The sequence below is a fragment of the Sparus aurata genome, chromosome 6, assembly GCF_900880675.1.
Source record: "Sparus aurata chromosome 6, fSpaAur1.1, whole genome shotgun sequence".
NCBI lineage: Eukaryota > Metazoa > Chordata > Actinopteri > Spariformes > Sparidae > Sparus > Sparus aurata.
The window spans coordinates 21,355,909-21,374,727 of NC_044192.1; the positions used below are offsets into that span (position 1 = coordinate 21,355,909).

General features: G+C 41.3%; 1 protein-coding gene across 6 annotated transcripts in view; it reads left to right on the plus strand.

Moving 5' to 3' along the window:
- col7a1 (collagen, type VII, alpha 1) overlaps positions 1-18,819 on the plus strand; it is a 72,646-nt gene that overhangs the window by 17,371 nt on the left and 36,456 nt on the right. For all 6 annotated transcript variants that reach the window (XM_030421133.1, XM_030421129.1, XM_030421130.1 and 3 more), the window contains exons 13-60: positions 857-973; positions 1,220-1,366; positions 1,512-1,637; positions 1,742-1,888; positions 2,439-2,561; positions 2,954-3,220; positions 3,665-3,808; positions 3,915-4,046; positions 4,223-4,369; positions 4,655-4,792; positions 4,891-5,040; positions 5,124-5,260; positions 6,331-6,457; positions 6,608-6,751; positions 6,976-7,145; positions 7,433-7,465; positions 7,617-7,643; positions 7,739-7,783; positions 7,911-8,030; positions 8,114-8,185; positions 8,275-8,310; positions 8,409-8,462; positions 9,107-9,181; positions 9,360-9,473; positions 11,217-11,243; positions 11,342-11,395; positions 11,555-11,626; positions 11,704-11,763; positions 13,096-13,131; positions 13,214-13,258; positions 14,100-14,135; positions 14,245-14,289; positions 14,424-14,459; positions 14,601-14,636; positions 14,763-14,795; positions 14,880-14,951; positions 15,058-15,117; positions 15,310-15,345; positions 15,432-15,512; positions 16,857-16,892; positions 17,009-17,053; positions 17,144-17,215; positions 17,343-17,387; positions 17,481-17,516; positions 18,190-18,231; positions 18,382-18,462; positions 18,627-18,662; positions 18,775-18,810. In XM_030421133.1, the coding sequence (XP_030276993.1) occupies positions 857-973; positions 1,220-1,366; positions 1,512-1,637; positions 1,742-1,888; positions 2,439-2,561; positions 2,954-3,220; positions 3,665-3,808; positions 3,915-4,046; positions 4,223-4,369; positions 4,655-4,792; positions 4,891-5,040; positions 5,124-5,260; positions 6,331-6,457; positions 6,608-6,751; positions 6,976-7,145; positions 7,433-7,465; positions 7,617-7,643; positions 7,739-7,783; positions 7,911-8,030; positions 8,114-8,185; positions 8,275-8,310; positions 8,409-8,462; positions 9,107-9,181; positions 9,360-9,473; positions 11,217-11,243; positions 11,342-11,395; positions 11,555-11,626; positions 11,704-11,763; positions 13,096-13,131; positions 13,214-13,258; positions 14,100-14,135; positions 14,245-14,289; positions 14,424-14,459; positions 14,601-14,636; positions 14,763-14,795; positions 14,880-14,951; positions 15,058-15,117; positions 15,310-15,345; positions 15,432-15,512; positions 16,857-16,892; positions 17,009-17,053; positions 17,144-17,215; positions 17,343-17,387; positions 17,481-17,516; positions 18,190-18,231; positions 18,382-18,462; positions 18,627-18,662; positions 18,775-18,810 (3,950 nt within the window). The remainder of the gene's footprint in view (positions 1-856; positions 974-1,219; positions 1,367-1,511; positions 1,638-1,741; positions 1,889-2,438; positions 2,562-2,953; positions 3,221-3,664; positions 3,809-3,914; positions 4,047-4,222; positions 4,370-4,654; positions 4,793-4,890; positions 5,041-5,123; positions 5,261-6,330; positions 6,458-6,607; positions 6,752-6,975; positions 7,146-7,432; positions 7,466-7,616; positions 7,644-7,738; positions 7,784-7,910; positions 8,031-8,113; positions 8,186-8,274; positions 8,311-8,408; positions 8,463-9,106; positions 9,182-9,359; positions 9,474-11,216; positions 11,244-11,341; positions 11,396-11,554; positions 11,627-11,703; positions 11,764-13,095; positions 13,132-13,213; positions 13,259-14,099; positions 14,136-14,244; positions 14,290-14,423; positions 14,460-14,600; positions 14,637-14,762; positions 14,796-14,879; positions 14,952-15,057; positions 15,118-15,309; positions 15,346-15,431; positions 15,513-16,856; positions 16,893-17,008; positions 17,054-17,143; positions 17,216-17,342; positions 17,388-17,480; positions 17,517-18,189; positions 18,232-18,381; positions 18,463-18,626; positions 18,663-18,774; positions 18,811-18,819) is intronic.

The following is an 18,819-nucleotide window of genomic DNA, read 5'->3' on the forward strand; positions in this document are numbered from 1 at the left end:
CCTTGAAAGTCCTTGAAGCTTGAACTGGCTGTTTAAGAGGGTGTGGGAACTGTGTTGATCTCTCTTGTTTTGCACCAGGGCCTCTGACATACAAACACGCTCAGGTGCTTAAACATCAATTGTCATTTTTGCTTCTCGACACACCTCATACACTCTGTACCGCCCTCTACTTAATGGCCCTCAGAGCACTTATTTACGCAGTAGCATTTTCTGAGCATTAAATGAATTTTAAATGCTACTATAGAAAATGTTTTGTGTGTTCTGTCTGTGTATGAATACGGTGATTAAGTTAAGTGTTGACTATCTAGGCTGAAGCTAAAGAAGCCGGAAAAACTATCCATTGTCTGTAACCACTTTATCCCTTTTTATGGGGTCGCGGGGGTTTTTGCTGGAGCCAATCCTTGCTGTCTCTGGGCGAGGGCAGGGTACACCCTTCACAAGTTGCCAGCTCATCACAGGGCCCTCACTGAGGGCAGAGGCCGCCATGCAAGGTGCCAACCGCACATCAGGAGCAATTTTGGGTTCAGTATCTTTTTGACTTGAACCAGCGACCTTCCGATCACTAGCCGACCTGTTCTACCTGCTGAGCTACAGCCGCCCCATCATTAAGTCTATGAAATATAAAAGATATAAAAATTGCTCATCACAACTTTTAAATTAAATAGAATAGGGACTGTGGATTTTGTGTCCATCACTGTTCACAGCAACGAGTAAACCATTCAATGTAAAAATAGGCACTTCAGTATAGTTTTCATGACAGACTTGAAGAAAAGCCATTATTTTTCATTGCTAGGTTGATGGGCATAGAGTTTAACCTATGACAAATTACATGTTATGTAATGTGTGTTTCCCTCAGAGCGTCAGGAGCAGCAGGTCCTCAGAGCAGCTACCACAGGCCCCTCCTCTATTCGCCTCACCTGGAGAATCATTCAGTCCTCTCGAGGGTACCGCCTGCAGTGGAGTGAGGGGGAAGGTCAGATTTGAATGTCATGTGCACGCTCAAAAATTCGCTTATCAATTTTGTTCTCTTTTTGTCCTCAATTTTAAACATTCTGCAGTTTTTAGGAAGAAGATGGACAAGTTCCTATTATGCCGTTATAATTATTATACATAATTTAATTGACATGTTACCTTCTCTTTCAAGTTGTAGAAAGTAAATACTTAAACTGAAGGTAAAGTACATATAGTAGGTACAGATGCACTGATCTTGGGTCTCCAGGTGGCCGCGTGCAGAGCCTGTCTTTTCCCAGAAGCACTAGCAGCTACGAGCTTACAGGCCTTCAGCCCAACACAGAATACATCATTACCCTGTTCACCCTGTACGACGGTCGTGAGGAGGCCACACCTGTCTCCACAGCATCCAGAGGTCAGTAAGGGGACACTGAACTCTGAGTTTGGATCGATATATGGCTCAAAAAAGTGCTTGGGTTAAAATCCAAGTTCTGAATATGTTTGTAGAAATATATGCTTGAAAGTTTCTTTGTGCTCTGATACATTTTTCATGAGTGCAGAGGAACAGCCAGTAGGGAGTGTGTCCAACCTGAGAGTCGTAGAGTCTCTGGGCAGCACTGTCAGACTCGGCTGGACGGGTGTAGCCGGGGCTACACAGTACCGCATCATAATCCTGAACACAGAAGGTACACTGATGCATTTCATTTGTCACTATAGTGGTATATTTCGTGCCCAATTATGTATGAAAACTCGTGAAAACGGTGTGTCTGTGTGTTTACTGTCATGTCAGCGGGAACAGAGGAAATCCGGAGTATCCCTGGCAACCAGACGACCCTTGACCTCAGAGACCTGACAGTGGGAGTGTCTTATGTTGTCACTGTCACAGCACTGGTGGGGACAAATGAAGGAGACCCAGTTACTGTCTCCATCAAACCAGGTGGGCGGAGCAGTGACTATGTGTTGCTGTCATCATGTCTTCATCATGATAATGAAACCAGAAATCCCCATGTTATTTCCAATATAATTAATCCTTGACTCCTGGTTGTGTTTAATTGTTTCCATGCTCAATCTGTTTGGTCTTTTTTATCTTGTGATTCAGAGTTTCTGTCATCTGTCATATCAACACCACTGGATCTTTTTAATCAGTGAAGGTTCCCACAGGCACAAATTCTTGTGAATTTTAAATTCCTGTGAATTTTAAATTCCTGTGAATTTTAAATTCCTGTGAATTTTAAATTCTTGTGAATTTTACGGAAGACATCAAGGCTTTGACAGCTGTTGAAAATAGACATAAATAGATGAGAGTAGAAATCAAAATGATATGGATACATTTTTAACATTAGGAAATAGTTCTTCTGTCTGCTTCTATGTTTCCAAATTGTCTTCTGTCATCACTGTAACAACACTGTGCTCACATATTTAAGCCTTCTTCTCGTTTTGATTCTTGTTGCTCTTCAAGTAAAATAGAGATTTATACATTATTTCAGAGCAAGGTGCTGGCAGAGTGACTAACCTCCGAGTGACAAACGCAAACAGTCGGAGGATTCGAATTGCATGGACGGGTGTGAGTGGAGCAACAGGGTACAGGGTGACGTGGAGACAAGGCAGCAGTAAGGGTTATGTCTTTGAGTTTTCCTTTCGAATCACGTATTATTGCATTCATCTCAGACATGCAGTAATTTGGTCTCAAGGGGGCAGATAATAAAATGTTTTGCTTCTTGCTGTTTTGTTAATGGAATTTGTGTAAGTATAGTGAGTAGAAGTGTATTATGTCTTACTACAATTGTTTTTGGAATCATGCAATGACATGAGCAAAATATACCAAATATGAAAATGAAAAAGAACATAAAATTGAAGACAGATTAAGATCATACCTCATGGTCGTTTAAAAAACTGTGGCAGCAGACTTTGAAGTTTTGTATCTTCACTCCTCTCTGTGTTTTGGCTTGTAGTCAGTTTTTTATGTGCACGACTTAACATTTTCTCATGTTCTGCTTCGTAGGTGCGGAGCAGTCCCGTCTTCTCGGAGCTGAGGCCACGGCCTATACCATAGACAGCCTGCGACCAGATGAGGCGCTGGTAATTGGTGTTGCAGCTGTGGTTGATCAGCGCGTTGGAGAGGTGGTCACGCTGTCTTCTCGTACAAATCCCAATGGAGGATCAGTGTCCGGCCTTCGCATCATTGACGTCACATCTCAGAGGATACGCATTACGTGGTCGGCGTCCACCAGGGCAACTGGCTATAAGATCACTTGGCGTCGTGATGATGGTAAGCAGTGATTAGAATCAAAGTCATTATAGTCAACTTAAGTGAAAATGAAAAAAACTAAACTAACTGAAAAAATATTGTGTTCTAACAAAAATAGAATGAATAAAAGTAGGAAATGTCTTCAGGTTTAATCTTTGTCAGTCTGCACAACAAGCTTGAGGAGTCATGGTGCCTATATTTATTGAGACTGGGATGTCTCCATGACTGTGAGTTTGTATTGTAATATGTATTTTGAACTTTTTATGTCTTATTCCTGAAAGAATTCTCAATATATTTTAATCAAAACTTATACTGAAACCAATAACAACTCATCAACAATAAAACTAAACTGGAACAAACAAATCGAGTCTGGAATGATGTACTGAAACGACTCTGATTAGAATTAACACTCTTAAAAAATAAACAAATGTCTATGACTTTTCATCCATGTTTTTCTTGGTGCAGGAGTTGAAACAACTCGTAACGTGCCTGCTGATGTCTCTTCCTTCACCATTGATGGGCTGCAGTCAGATTCAGCTTACACTGTGTTAGTTTCCTCACTGGCTGGCTCTCGAGAGGGAAGTCCTGCCACCCTGGTAATCAGAACAGGTAACAAACTGAATTTGTCAAATACACATCATTGTCGTCGTACAAACTGTCTGTAGGGAGAAACCTAGCTATGTGTGACATGGTTGTTTCCTGTCTTGACCTTCAGAGTCAGATAGGACTGTGATTGGGACTGTGACGTCACTGCAAGTCCAGGAGACCCGTGGAGAGGTCGTCCGAGTCACCTGGGTTGGTGTGCAGGGAGCGACGGCTTATCGTGTGTCTTGGAGGAGAACAGATGGTAGATTGTTTTCGGTCCATTTGTACTTTCACTCATCGCACATAATCAAAGTTTCTTTCAAAGTACTAAGTTGCCTTTAAAATATGCATTCGTATTTAAGTTAGACTTTAGTTAGAAATACGTTGTTTTCTTCTTTGATGGATGTTAATCATTGTTGTTACTATGTGCTGCTGTAGGTGGTGAAGAGAGGAGTCAGGTGGTCGGGGGAGATGTGACAGCAGTGGATTTAGACCGGTTGGACCCCGGAGCCCAGTATGAGGTGCAGGTCATGGCTTTAGTTCAGAACAGAGAGGGAACCCCCGTGTCTGTCAGAGTCACTACACGTGAGTCTAGTCTTTGTTTAAATAAATCTCAATAGTGAGATTTGCTTGTGTAAGTTCCCAATAAAATGTTGTTCTCAAATGCTAAGTGGAATGAAAGAAACTACATTGTAGGTCTCGGTTATATTTTGTCTCATGTCACATGCCATAATTTGGTCACTATTTAAAAGTCATTGAAAAGTTAGTGTGTAAGTTACCGTTAATGTTTTGTGCAATAATTTAATTTTGCACTGTATACAAAATATTATATTTTGACAAATGTATTGGATGAAATATCTCTGTATACAGCTGGGGCCTTCACCCCACCTCCGACAGTATCTGACACAACTTTACGAGTGGCGGAGATTACCCAGAGTTCTGTGCGGCTTGGCTGGAATCCACTACCAGGTGCCACAGGATATATTTTGCGCTGGAGAGACGAGACAGGTGAAACATAATATTTTATATGTTTTAATTAATATTTCTTTGAGACTCCTCTATGCCTGCTCTACAGTCCAACCATTTTCCCTTTTCACATTTCTCAGATGTTGGTCGAGGCTTGTCTGTCACGCTCCCCGCTGCGTCCAGCTCTTACCAGGTGACTGGGCTGCGTTTGGGACGTCGATATCGCTTCACCGTGCAGCCCACCTTCACAAGTGGAGTTGGGAGAGAGAGCTCTGTAGATGAACGCACTGGTAACACACAAACACCTGCTTTTTCATATACTTGCAACACCTTATGATATCTGACTTATTCCTGCCTGCCTACATGTTTACAGTGTGTGTGGGCGGGCGTCTTGATGTGGTGTTTTTGGTGCCGGCATCTACCGATCGGGTTAACCTTGCAAGACCTCTGCGTGAACTCCTTACAAGTGCAGCGGGGTCGCTCAATACTATCGGACCCCGAGACTCCCAGGTAAATGCCCGCGATGAATATATTTCAAACACTGACTGGGTTATGTTTGGGAAAAATGGAACTAAAAACACTAAGGAGCAAGCACATGACAGAACAAAAGGCAATTGTTATTAAATGATGCTGCAATCCATATAAATCCAAAGTGCAAGCAATAAAACTGACAAAGACAGACTGGGGCAAATCCAAAAAAAGGAACAAAGACAAATACAAAAACAACAAGACGTTACAAACCATTGGGAACACAGGGGCTGAAAACAGGAGGAGCAACACAGAATTATCGGGAACAAAAAGGAGGATGCAAAACTGACGTGGGGAAGCAGACAAACTGAGAGAGACTGCGGGAAAAACACAGACCTATATACACAGGAAGGGGTGCACACAGAAAAAGGATGGCAAAAGGGACAACGAGAGGAAGTGGACAGAGCAACATGAGACATGAGGATATAAACTATAGAATAAAACAGGAAATGAATAATAAAATACCCATCGATGAGGCTTCTGAAAGTGAAGCCAATGTAACATTGCCTTAATCCTGCATTCCTTCTAATGGCGAGCAGGGGGTACATCCAGTGATGTGGGGCGACCGTGGCTCAGGTGGTAGAGCGGGTTGGACTATGTTTGGAGGGTCGGCGGTTCGATCCCTGCTCGGCCAACTGCATCACGGTCGTTGTGTCCTTGGGCAAGACACTTCATCCACCTTGCCTCGTGTGAATGTGTATGAGTGCTGTATGGCAGCCACGCTTCCGTCAGTCTGCCCCAGGGCAGCTGTGGCTACATATCGTAGTTTACCACCACCAGTATGACTGTGTGTGAATGAATGAATGCCAGCGACTTTGGGTCATTGAAAAGCGCTATATGAATAATAGTTTCAGAAAGAAGCTGATTGAATGTAAGCTTATGGGAAAAATGACCCTGGTTCTCACTTATTTATTATCTCAGTAAACAGTTTCCTGATTGAGTTTATAGTCGTAATGGTTGTTTCAATTTTTCTTCAACACCGCTCCATTGTGCATTTAAAGGGTTTTATCTGTGTACTGCCAATCTTTCTGATTATTTTCTGCCTGTTTCAGGTGGGAGTTGTTGTGTACGGTTACAGACCCAAAATATGGTTCCTGCTTAACCGCCACGGCCGGTCTGACACACTTCTCCAAGAGATCCAGTCCACTCCCTTTGATGAAAGCCCAGGAAATAACATCGGTCAGTGTTTTTTTTCTCCCTCCTTTCTGATAGATGTCTTTCCTGATGCTTCTATATTAACTGAACTGGGCTTCATCTATGCAGCCACTCTACAGTATGTGTGTGTGTTCGACGTGTGTGAGCAGTGATATTGTCTGTCTCCCTCTGCAGGTGAGGCGGTGACATTCACCACACAGTATCTTCTGAGCCCTGCAGCTGGCCAAAGGCCGAGGGTCCCTGGTGCTGTTGTCATCATCGCTGACAAAAAATCAGCTGACAACCTCACGCTTGCAGCCAGCAGGCTCAGGGCTACAGGTATGTGGGAGCAGTCATGTGGTAAATTAAATAAACTTCTTGCACCTATTAGATCATTACACTTGGCTGCATCTGTAAAATTTAGTTTCAAGCTTTCAGCAAAAGAAATGTATACAAACATTTGCAATGGTGTCTAATATTGAATCCACAAGAACGTCATATACTACACACATAAATCTTAAGATCTGCCCCGTTGAAACCAGTCTGTTGTATGTGTTTGCCAGGTGTGACAGTGTTAGCACTAGGTATGGAGCAGGCAGATACTGAGGAGCTGCGTCGGGTGGTGACGGATGGCAGCATCCAGAATATCCTGTATGCCCGTGATGCAGCACAGTTGGACACTCTACATACTGATCTGGCAGACATGCTCTGTGGTCTTGCCAGAATACCAGTGGTATGAAGAAAATCATGTCTGGTTTAAAGTCATGATCTTGAATGCTATTGCGTCCTAAGGACCTGACCAAAACAACATATTTTCCCTTTCCTGTGTTAATGTAATCCTGTGTCTCCTAGTTCAGCTATTTGACAAACAAATATAACATGGATGTAGATTCTCACAAATGTTCATGATATTTTGTGACCTTTTATTGAAATAGAAGGGAGTTAAAGTAATACTGGAGGATATGAGACAAAACCATCTCTCTCATGTCTTGCTGATGTTTCTGTACTTGTTTTGTTTAGGTTCCAGGGTCAGGTTGTACTATATGCCCACAGGTGAGTCATTCAAGTGTATTAAAGACTCTTAATAGCTTTGATGAACATACTGCAGATTGGATGACTGACAGACACACCCTTTAAGTTTTTCTCTCCTTTTCTCTTGCATTCTCATCCCTCCTGAATTTCTCTTGTTTTCCATTTCTTTCAGGGCGAGAAGGGTGATCGTGGAGACAGGGTACTTTGCAAAAAGTTGCAGAATTTTTTTTTACCACTTCTCTGGTGTTTTAAGTTTTCAGCTGTAATGGTGTCATTTTTTGTTTGACTCCACAGGGTGAGAGAGGCAGAGATGGTACAGACGGACGTAAGGGAGAGCCTGTGAGTTATTCATTCACTCTGAACATGTTATTCCTTTATACAGAAACGTACTAATGTTCAAAATGATACTGATTGTGCTTACTATATACTATACTGTACTATACTATATTTTTGTGTGTGTGATCAGGGTCGTGATGGTTTGCCTGGGAGGGAGGGCCCCAGAGGGCCTGAAGGACGCCCAGGTCAGCCAGGCCAAATAATACCTATAGACCCCTCAGGGGGGGTGAAAGGAGAAAAGGGAGAGAGAGTGAGTAGATTTAGAGATGTACAAAAAATACAAGAACCTGCCTTATTAGGAATAAAGGTACAGATGGGCTGTTCTCTGTTCAGGGTTTTCCTGGCATTGATGGAAGTCCAGGGTTGCCAGGACGACCAGGTTCTCCAGGAAATGCAGGGGTCCCGGTGAGTAGAGGGACCACAGACCACTGGACATCTTTATGTTGTTGAATTAACATAAAAGTCATAAAATGATTATGTTTGTGTGTCTGCAGGGTTCACAGGGTCTACCTGGTATCAGAGGAGACCCAGTGAGTAACTGTCATTCTCCTGACCTGCAGAGTTCATAGATGGACCTCTGAATATGAAGTACAGTGCTTCCTCCCTAAGGGTTTTTCTGTTGTTTTAGGGTGAACCAGGTGTGGCAGGGCCACAAGGTCCAAAGGGAGGTAAAGGTGAAAGGGTGAGTAATCGTCTTTAAACCCTTTCTCAACCGATATTACAGGTGCTGATAGTTTGTTTGAAAAAAAGATACCTAGAACAGAACAAAATTATGTGTGTCCAGTGTATAGGATTGAAAAACTGGCTCTAAAGATGGCCTTTCAAGTTTTAAACAGCCACCAGAGAGGAGGATGAGGTGAAGGCTGTTCATTTAGTAGCAATCTGCAAACTCACCACTAGAGGCCTTTAAATCCTACACACCGGGCCTTTAAATTTTTGCCATTCACACCATTTTCATAACATTACAAAAATAAGTGCAGAAGGAACAAATCATATATATATAATATATATAATGATTTGTTCCTTCTGTACAAACTTTATGCCGGAATGCAATAATGAAAAACAAAAACAAAATGAGTTACCAAAGTATAAAAAAAGAAACTAGATAAAATAAACCCAAACAGTTGATCTGATGAAAATACCAAGGGCAAATCAAATAAAAAGTGAGTATTCAAAATTCAAGAGGCTCAAAAGAAAATCCTTTAGATCCAGTAAATGCAAAGTGAACTAACCAAAAATACTGTAGATCCCATCCTTTTAAAGACACAACATAAACAAATATGTGGCAATGTCTGTGTATTCACTGTGCTTTATTTGATGCTTTAGGGTGAACCGGGCTCATCTGGACCCTTAGGAGGGTTTCCTGGGAGGAAAGGAGAACCAGGCATCCCTGGAATACCAGTAAGAAACAACCTGGACAGCGAAATGTTCTAAAACAACTTTAAAATGATTGTATCATTGCTATCTAGATGGACACAACATGATAACTAGCTGTCTGTCTAGCTGTAGCTGTTTAGATGGTGTGTCGCACTAAGTTGTTCCAATATATTAACAAATGTTAATGGGTTTTTTTTCTTAGGGTACTCCAGGTCGACTGGGCAGTGACGGGGCCAAAGGCGCCCCCGGAGTTCCGGGGACACCAGGTCAGGATGGTCGCCCAGGTTTAGCAGGAACACCAGGACTTTCTATCAAGGTTAGCCTCCTCACCAAGTTAGAAAGTGACATAAGTATACTGACATCAGCTCTGTAAGATATTCACTCAAGATTGTATGTTCTTTCAAAGATGCAACAATCAAGATTTTGTGATGTAATTGTATTTCATTTAAATCTTCCCTGCCATGTGGTGCAAAAACATTCCAACTTGCTTTGGCAGCTTAAAGGTGTAGTTTGTAGTTTTGGAAAAGAAACTGACACAGAAACACAGAGAGGTAATATTTACAATATGAATACAAACTAAGAAATGTATAAATGTATTTGTTGTATTTCTATATATGAGGAAAAAATAAGTCTTTGGCAATTAGGCCCCATCGTGACTGTCATTAAATTTCAAGAGGGAAGGTAAAGCCATGAGTTGGTATAGGAAGGCCCCCCAGTGGAGCAGAGATGCTGGTGGTGGTGATGGGATGGGATGAAGATGATTGCTAAAGATCTGGATGAAATGAGATGGCCTCTGGTGAGCTCGGTCTGGCCACTGGATATGATGAACTGGTGAATGGTGGTGGAGGAGGGTTGCAACAAATATTCACTGCAGCAACAGCTGGCAACAGCAGAGAGGAAAACATATTTAAAGATTGACGGCATGGACATGAGGGTTGGCTGATTTAATTGTGTTAAACACCGATTGTCATTTGATCAAGAGGTGGGGAAAGAGAAAGAGAGAGTTATAAATGAACAATTAGATCATATGCTGAGCCTCATTTTTATAATGTTGCAGTAAATAGACATCAGATTATTGCAATAACCGATCCAATTTTGAAATCCACAAGTTTCCTCAATGAATTCTCTCATTTAGACTTACTGTGCTTTAAAAGTCTATTGGGTTCAACCACTAAACCAAGACAAAACTCTTATTATACAACTCAATCACATGGTGGTAGTATTGAGCCACTTAAGTATTTCATTCAGTGGAGGCTCAAACATTTACTGTATTTGAGGTTTTTTGTCACATAATATTATTTATGATGTATGGTTTTATTCATTCAAGTAAGGGTTTTTATGGAGATATTATTGATTTGATTTTTATTCTGTTCAAACCTGAGACAAGGACTGGAAACTGTATTTTTCCGGATGCATCCAAGAAAACTATTTTCATATTTGATAGTTGTGTAAGATACTAATGTTATTTCTAGTACATATCTTTGAAGACAGTGTCTCTGGAAACTAAATGATTGATTCCTCCATCACAACAAATTGCAACTGATCAATAATGAAAAAAAAGTTGTTATAATTGGTATTAGTAAGTATTTATTTCTGTTATTGTAATAAATGCCGTGCAGCATCAAGGTTGGTTGTTTGTGTATGAATCAACCTTTGTGTATTTGTGTAGATGTTGTGGAGGTTATAATAAGCCCCATGCACACTGCCCTTTCAAGGTGGGAATCATGTGCTGTTGTTCTGCCTCGCCGTCTTTGGGAAAGTTGTAGAGACAGAATGAGGCGACAGTTTTGATCCCCCTCTGATCCGCCGGTGGAGGTCGTGGATTGAATACCGTCACGCCACTTTTGCTTACCCAATGCCGGCATGCTGTATGAAATGACACACTGGAGCGGCTTTGAGCCAGCGCTGCTTGGTTCGGTGTGAATAAACAAAGGCAGCGTAAAAAGCAAGCCTTCTTTGCAACGATATTGCAGAATTTCTGTGTGAAAAAGGCCACAGAGTAACCTTCCCTAACAACAGTGTTTACCCTCCTCTCTCCTCACTCTCTTTGTTTCTGCAGGGAGAAAGGGGCAGCCCAGGAGAGAGGGTGAGTCACATCATCACCAGCTTGTCCTCTTACTGCAGAAATGTCCCGAGGAGCACACAAGCATAATGATTCCAGCTCTTATCTCTCTTTGCTGACAGGGACCTCCAGGAGTCGGCAATGGGGTGGCCGTGAAGGGCGAGAAGGGCTCCCCAGTAAGAGCTGTCAATCACTGCTGAAGTGCTGACACGTTTAGTTTGCATCTGAATTCTGTGCATGTGTGTGTGTGTGTGTGTGTGTGTGTGTGTTGGTGGGTAGGTTGGGGGGGATGTCTGGATGTATTTTGCATTTACTAATTGCATTTTTATTATCAGGGAGCTTCGGGAACTCCAGGGGCCCAGGGTCCTAGAGGGCTGACAGGACCACAGGGTAGCAAAGGAGACAAGGTAGCTGCAGATTGATTCAGTTGCCTGAGTGGCTGAGCATGTGAGGTGCTTATCTCAGAGAAATGTTCTTTTTTTAGGGCGAAGGTGCTGATGGGCCGCCGGGACCTCCAGGCAGACAGGGAGAGCCCGGAGACAGGGTAGGTTAAACACACAGCAACTTCAGATGACTGATGCCATGATGATGAACGATATGCATATATATATATATGTATTGCTTTGAACATATTTAATGTAAAATATGTAAAATTCAAAAAGTTTAAAGATCCCCTCATCACAAGGCATGAATAGGAATTTTCTAATGTGTGTCTCAAAAAATAAAGTATCATAATTACATTAAACCCTTAAAATGGCACCTATTCCTTTATTAAAATTCCAAAATATACATGAATATGCACGTTTTTTATGCTACAATATTAACTGCTTTACACAAGATGTCTCCTACTTCACTGTAAAATCCATTCTCAGTATATGTGTATAGGTGATCCCAGTTTTCTACATTATCCTTGGTTGGGCTCGATATTTGCCCCGGTTGGCTTCTAAACCATTTGTTATGTCACAAATCATGCTCATGGGCTTGCCTCTTAAAGGAGCAATTTGTAAGATTCGTCTAGGATTTGTGTCTAAAACAAATCAACTAACCTTATCAACAATCAAGAAACAACAGTGCTAATGTAATGTCAAAGATGTCATGTGCTGCAAAGATGTCTACTGAAATTAGCATGCTAACCAGCTAGCCACAGGCTGTCCACCTTGAAACGCAAGAGATGATAGTCCAATAGCCCTCATAGTTTCAGCTGGGAGATGTAAAAGGGGCAAGTTCCCTACTGTGTATAATAAATTAACAAAATAAACTCACAAAATGTCAAATAGGGAACTATTTTATGCCTTCATTCCTTATTTAACAAAATACAACTGTACACTGGCTACTTTTAGGATTACCTTTGAAATTTGGTGATTGCTATCAAATTATAAAGTAAAGAAAACATTGTAAGCAAAATCTGATTTCCACTCAGCAGAGAGAACATTTTCAACAGATGAATGAGTAAAGAAACAAATAAAACAGCCTTCTAATGTCACAGCTCAATGATTTGATAATAGAAACAGGAAGTAAAACACACTTTTGACTGCAGGGTAACTTGCAGAATTACAGTCATTTGCATTACATTTGGTAAATATTAGATAGAATGTCAGTGTACAGTATGTCCTTCTGCCTTTTATGGACACATACACAATTAGCCAAGGGAAAGATAAGTGTGCACCTGTGCGTCATATTTAAGGAGTTATGAGCAAAAGTATAAAGTGCTTTAGAAAATAGTCACAGGGTCGCGCTGTCCACAGTTACAATTATTCAGTTCTTTCTTTGCCCATGGCTGGACTATCCACCACATTTCAGTGAAATAGGACCAAAACATAACCTTCTTGATGGAGTTCATATATTTATGTTCAAGCATTTTGCTCATGTCTTTCAGGGTCCCCGTGGGCCTCCAGGAGAAATTGGTAGCAAGGTAAGATAAAGGTGAGGAAAGTCACTTCTGTTGTGAGGTGTAAATAGAAGAATGACCTCTGTCGCTCTCTCCGCTCTGATAGGGTGACCGCGGGCAGCCAGGTGAGCCTGGATCACAAGGAGACAGGGTGAGTTACATGATATGAGAATTAATCAGTCAAGTGTGTGCATGTCTGTGTCTGTACATGTGAGTCTTTGTGGTGTCAGTGCGGGTTTTTTATAGTCTAAATGACTGTGGTCCATATTCACAGGTAGGGCACCGGGTTTAATAGTTAAGTTTACCACAGGGAAAATGTATAAAGAGGTGATATGAACAATCTTGTGGAGGCAGATGTGTGTTTCATCATGCTCACTTTGGTCTAAGTTAAACAGTGTTGGTTAGAAAAGGGTGGAGACACAGCAGGTGGTGTTTTTTCAAGTCAAATAAAAAATATACTGCAGACAACATGTTTCTACCTGAGCTGAAAGGCAGCGTTAATCTTTAATGTCGATGCTAAGGTCTTTTTTTTTTTTTTCTGATGAGATGGACGTCTGTCTATTGAAGATGATGTTCATAGATGTACAGAATAAATGGGAAGCGTTGGAAAATATCTCTACATCATAGAAATCCCTTGATTTTTTGCACATACAGTAATATTTATTTGCAGATGAGCCAGTGCAAGTTGAGAAGCTGTAACAATTGGTAATACAACAACTGTAATACATTTAAAGTATTATCACTTTAACAGTTACATAATGTGCTATATATGCACAAAGATCAGTTTAGGAATGGCTGCAACCCTTTTCTGTAAGATGCAGGTATTGTTGACAGCAAGTCAGACAATCAAAGAAGAGGCTCTTTATACTGCAGTTATGACTAGAGCTGTACCGAATGTCAATAGTTTTAGACTCATTATTAGAAGTGTTTGGATAATGGGAACATTTCAGCGAGAAAACATTCAATGAATCACAACATGTGTCTCTTTGCAGGGGGAGAGAGGACCGACTGGTGAAACTGGAGAGAGAGTGAGTTCAGCACCGTTGGTTTAGCTTTTAATTTAAATGAGTTAAGCAGTTGACATTTCCCTCTTTTAGTGAGATTTCTTGCTGTTATTTAAATTATATTGTCTCGTAGGGGGACCCAGGGAAGCCGGGCCTCGCAGGAACTCCGGGTTTGAGAGTGAGTGACAGACTGCCGTGTGTAGTTTTGCTTAATGACGACACTGTGCCTTTTTGTCTGGTATTTCGCTGCATGGTTTGACTGTTACAAATTCAGCGCGAGTCTCACGAATGAGTCTTTGCATTTGTCATCAGGGTTTACCAGGGCCCAGTGGACCACCAGGAGAAAAGGTGAGACTGACTCAATTAGGTGTAATCAGATGAGAAGCAGCGGGTCAATAGGAACGTGATGCCAGCGCAGAATGTTTCATAATCTGATGTAATGAATTTCCGAGCAAAGATGAAAGAACAAGTGAATCCATCTGTTCCCAGGGAAACGAAGGTGCGCGAGGGGAGCCCGGCAGAAGTGTAAGTTATCAGATTAGGGGGAAAAAAATCATGACAAATAATAATTTATCTTTTTATCACTTTGGGTATACACTTAATGCCCATGACGGTCTGTGATGATGAGCCTTCACTGTATTAATCATGCAGGTTCCAGGTTTACCAGGGGAGAAAGGGGATCAGGTAAGCAATCAAATTCTGTTCTCGTTTTACTTCTCATCTTAACAGAGCGCCCTCCTTTATTCTGATGGTTTTCCTCTCCTGCAGGGGGAGCGAGGCCTGCCTGGTCCTGAGGGGTCGAAAGGAGATAGAGGAGAGCAGGGACTGAGAGGAGAGAAAGTGAGCAACCAGGGGATGATGACACTAAAATATTCACCTGTTTGTGTGTGTGAGGTGCACACTGGCTCTGTCTAAATGACATTTCCTTTTCTTGTCATTTTGCCAGGGGTCTTCAGGGTCAGGAGGGTCAGCTGTCCCTGGTCCTAAAGGAGAGCCGGGAGAGAGGGTTAGTTCATTCACACCTCACACCTTATCAGAACAACAAATGTCACAATCATAATTTTACATCTGCTGTGATACATACACGACAACAACATCCATTATTCATGAACATTCCCTTGTGCCACCTGTCAGTGTAAGTCGTGGCCCCAGAGTTGCTCATACAAAGAAATACATTAAACATGTGCTCTCTCCTCAGGGACTTCCTGGTATCAGTGGAAGGCCAGGTGCCAAAGTAAGAGGCCAGCTCTGCTGTATTTTAGCCCTTTTGCCTGTTTCTATGTGTTTGGCTGTTACACTGGTCCTGTTACTGTTCTTTAGGGAGACGCAGGTGAACCAGGAGAGAGGGGGGAAAACGGACGGACAGGAATCCCAGGAAAGCCTGGCCTGGCTGGGAAAGAGGTCAGAGTGGTGTTTGGGATCTGGTTACATCCAAGTCTAAACTATTTTGTCTTTCTTCTCTATTAACCTTGATCAGTGTCTTGTTGTTGTGGGGTGATACTTTAGATGATCCTTAGTGCTGAGATAAGGAAGCTGAAAATCGTTGAGCTTTGTTTTCTCTGTTATCTCAAGATCATAAGTTCATTATGTTGTTATCTCGAGCTCTGTTATCTTGAGACAACAAGGTAATCAACCCAGTTTCTCATATTACTAATGCTCATCAGAGATCAGGAGTGTCATGCCAGCATGCTTTGACAACTGTAGCAACTGATTTAAGATGTAAATGTCAGATTAAGGAGTGCCTATTGTTGATCAGCGCATCAGACTATACTTCCCTCAAGGTCTAACATGAATGAATCCTCCCAAAAAGTTGTGATAGTGATCTTGAAGACTAAAATTAGGCCTGTTTAATTGAACTAGACACTTATTCTCAACTTCTTCATAATTATCCTGTGATCTCAAGGAAGTCTATGTCAAGGAAATAGACTCAAAGAAGTCTATTTCAAAAGTCAATTTCTTATAATAAATGATCAACCCTTTGTCGGATAATAAGACAAATTAGCAGGTCTTTTCAAGAGAACAAGCTTCATTATCTTGAGATAACAAAATAATTAGCTTGTGGTTTTTGATGATAGCTCTAAAATAATATCTGCAAGCAAGGCTGATCTAAACCTCGAATGCTTAAAGATGGGTATTGTTTAACTGATCAGTCAATTGACATAAATTAAGTTTCATCTACTCTGATAGTTGACTAATCTATTTGGTATTTCTTTCCACCAGCTTCTCCAATAAGAGGATTTAGTTCTTATCTTTGTTTTTTATCATTGTAAACAGAATATTTTTGGGCTTAAGACTGTTTGTTGGACAAAACAAGTTCTGTACCATTTATGAATGAACAATTGTAGTTTGCAGAGATGACCCGGCCTACAAATTGTACTCTCCAGCTGTAAGGGGAAACGTTTGTTTGCTTCAGACCCCAACAAAAATAAGAGTTCTTTAATTTTTTTGTTTTTCTTAAATGCAAAAATGATCATACTCACTAGAAATGGTCAAAATCAAAGATCAGACTGCCTTTTCAGTTTCTTCTGTTTCTTCTGTCCTTCCAACATGCATCTTTTTCTAATGATGTCATTTCAGAGGTAAAAAAATGAACACTTTGTGTGTATGACATGCAAACCTTTGCTAATTTATTTTGTACATGTTCTCTGTTGTCTCTACTCAGCTGATGTAGAGTCTGAAATGTAATGCTACTGAGGTTTTTATCCCAGGTACAATCATTGAATCATTTATACTTATGTAATACAGGGACCTAGAGGAGAGAAGGGTGATGAAGGCACACCTGTAAGTATGATCTATTCCTCTTATTCTCACTAACCTCTCAAACATCCATTCTCCTAGTAAAATGTTTGTCTATTTTTTAAAACTGTACATGTCATATTTTTATTTTTTTTCACCAGGGGGAGTCTGGACTTCCAGGGAAGCCAGGAGAAAGAGGACTGAGGGTAGGACAAGTGTGTCTCTTCAACTTTAAACATACAGTAAGATGATGGAAAGTTCAGTTCACAAATGTTACCCCCCCCCCCCCCCACCAGGGACTGGCGGGTCAACCAGGACGACCAGGAGAGAAAGGAGACCTGGGAGACCCAGGAGAGTCCGGACGAAATGTGAGACACACATTTATGAATCATCATACGGACAGTTTATCAATATTCTTCTGTGCTACCCGACTCAGAAGAAGCAGTGCAGACGGTCAGCCTTTCAGCATCTTTATTGATCTGTGTTTGATCACAGGGTAGTCCAGGACCTGCAGGGCTGAGAGGAGAAAAAGGAGAAGTGGTTTGTTATTTGCTTTATTTTTACAAGGTGCTTTTATAACTTTGTATCTACTGTTAGTGGATTCACTTTTTTCACTTTATTCTCTCCTTCAAGGGACCTCAAGGGCCTCCAGGACCACCAGGAAAAGTGGTGAGTGTGTTTTCTTCATTGGCACACTCACATAAAAAAGCTTATAACAGAAGGACTGTAAGGGCAAAATGCATCTATGAGGACTCATTTTGAAAGGCACCACGCTCTAGTTTGTGAGAGTTTGCACATTTATCATGGAGCCTAAACAGAAGCTACACTAGATCAGCTCCAACATACAAGAAAAGATATATAATTTTTTAACTCTTGTCTTCAGTAAGTCATTGGAATATCAGAAGCATTAACAAAATCATGATCAATGTTACAACTATGAGAATGACCACATACTTTTTACATTATGTCAACTACATCTGTGTAAAAATATATAGCTGTTGGTCGAACTTAATAGAAGCCTGTTTGTGGTGTTTGTGAAATGTATGTACTTCTGTTAAACAATCTACATTATCTGACTGTTTCTTTATTTTTCTTTAGTTACAGATATCATGATATTGTAGATTGTTGTGCCTTTGTTGTGATAAATCATTATTTATGGGAAGATTTTGGTGATAGTTGTGTATCACGGGTTTGATATATTTTGATAATAGTTGTGTATCATGGGTTTGATATATTTTGATGAAAGTAAACTAGAGTTAGGAACGTATAGAGAACTTCTACAACCTAGTTCCTCTCAGCTTTGAGACTTCATTCAACCTCCTGTGTTTGTTCCCTTCAACAGGCTGACATCCTGGGCCAGCTCAAAGGAGATAAAGGAGAGCGGGTATGCAGCTTTGCAGCTATTGTAGTTGTTGCAAAGACACAATGGGAGAACTCCTTAACAAACCACCATCGTCATTATCAGCTGAACGTTAATTGGATTTTAAAAGAAAAGTAGTGCAGCTAAAACGACCTACATCGCTGTGATTCCCAGGGTGAAGATGGCGACCCAGGAGAGCACGGCAGCAAAGGTCAGAAAGGCGAAGCAGGAACTCCCGGAGCCCCAGGCCTACGAGTGAGTTTGCCTCATTCTAGCAATTTATGAATGCTTCTGTGAGCATCTGATAAGCCACTGTAGTATGTGCATCTGTATTTGCACTGACCTCTTTCCCTGTTGATTTAGTATGCGTGACAGATGATCCTCTGTGACTTCTTGTTCTCTCCCTGCTGTCTCTAAAGGGTTCGGAGGGACAACGGGGGCCAGCAGGCACAAGAGTGAGTTTTCTATCTGTCACTCAAATCCTTATAAATAGAAAGCTGTAAATATCTGAATCACTTATTTTCAGTAGTATCACTTCTAATATATTTCTATTTGATATATGTCCAGGGTGACTCAGGAGAGAGAGGAGCGCCTGGAGAGAAGGTTTGAAAT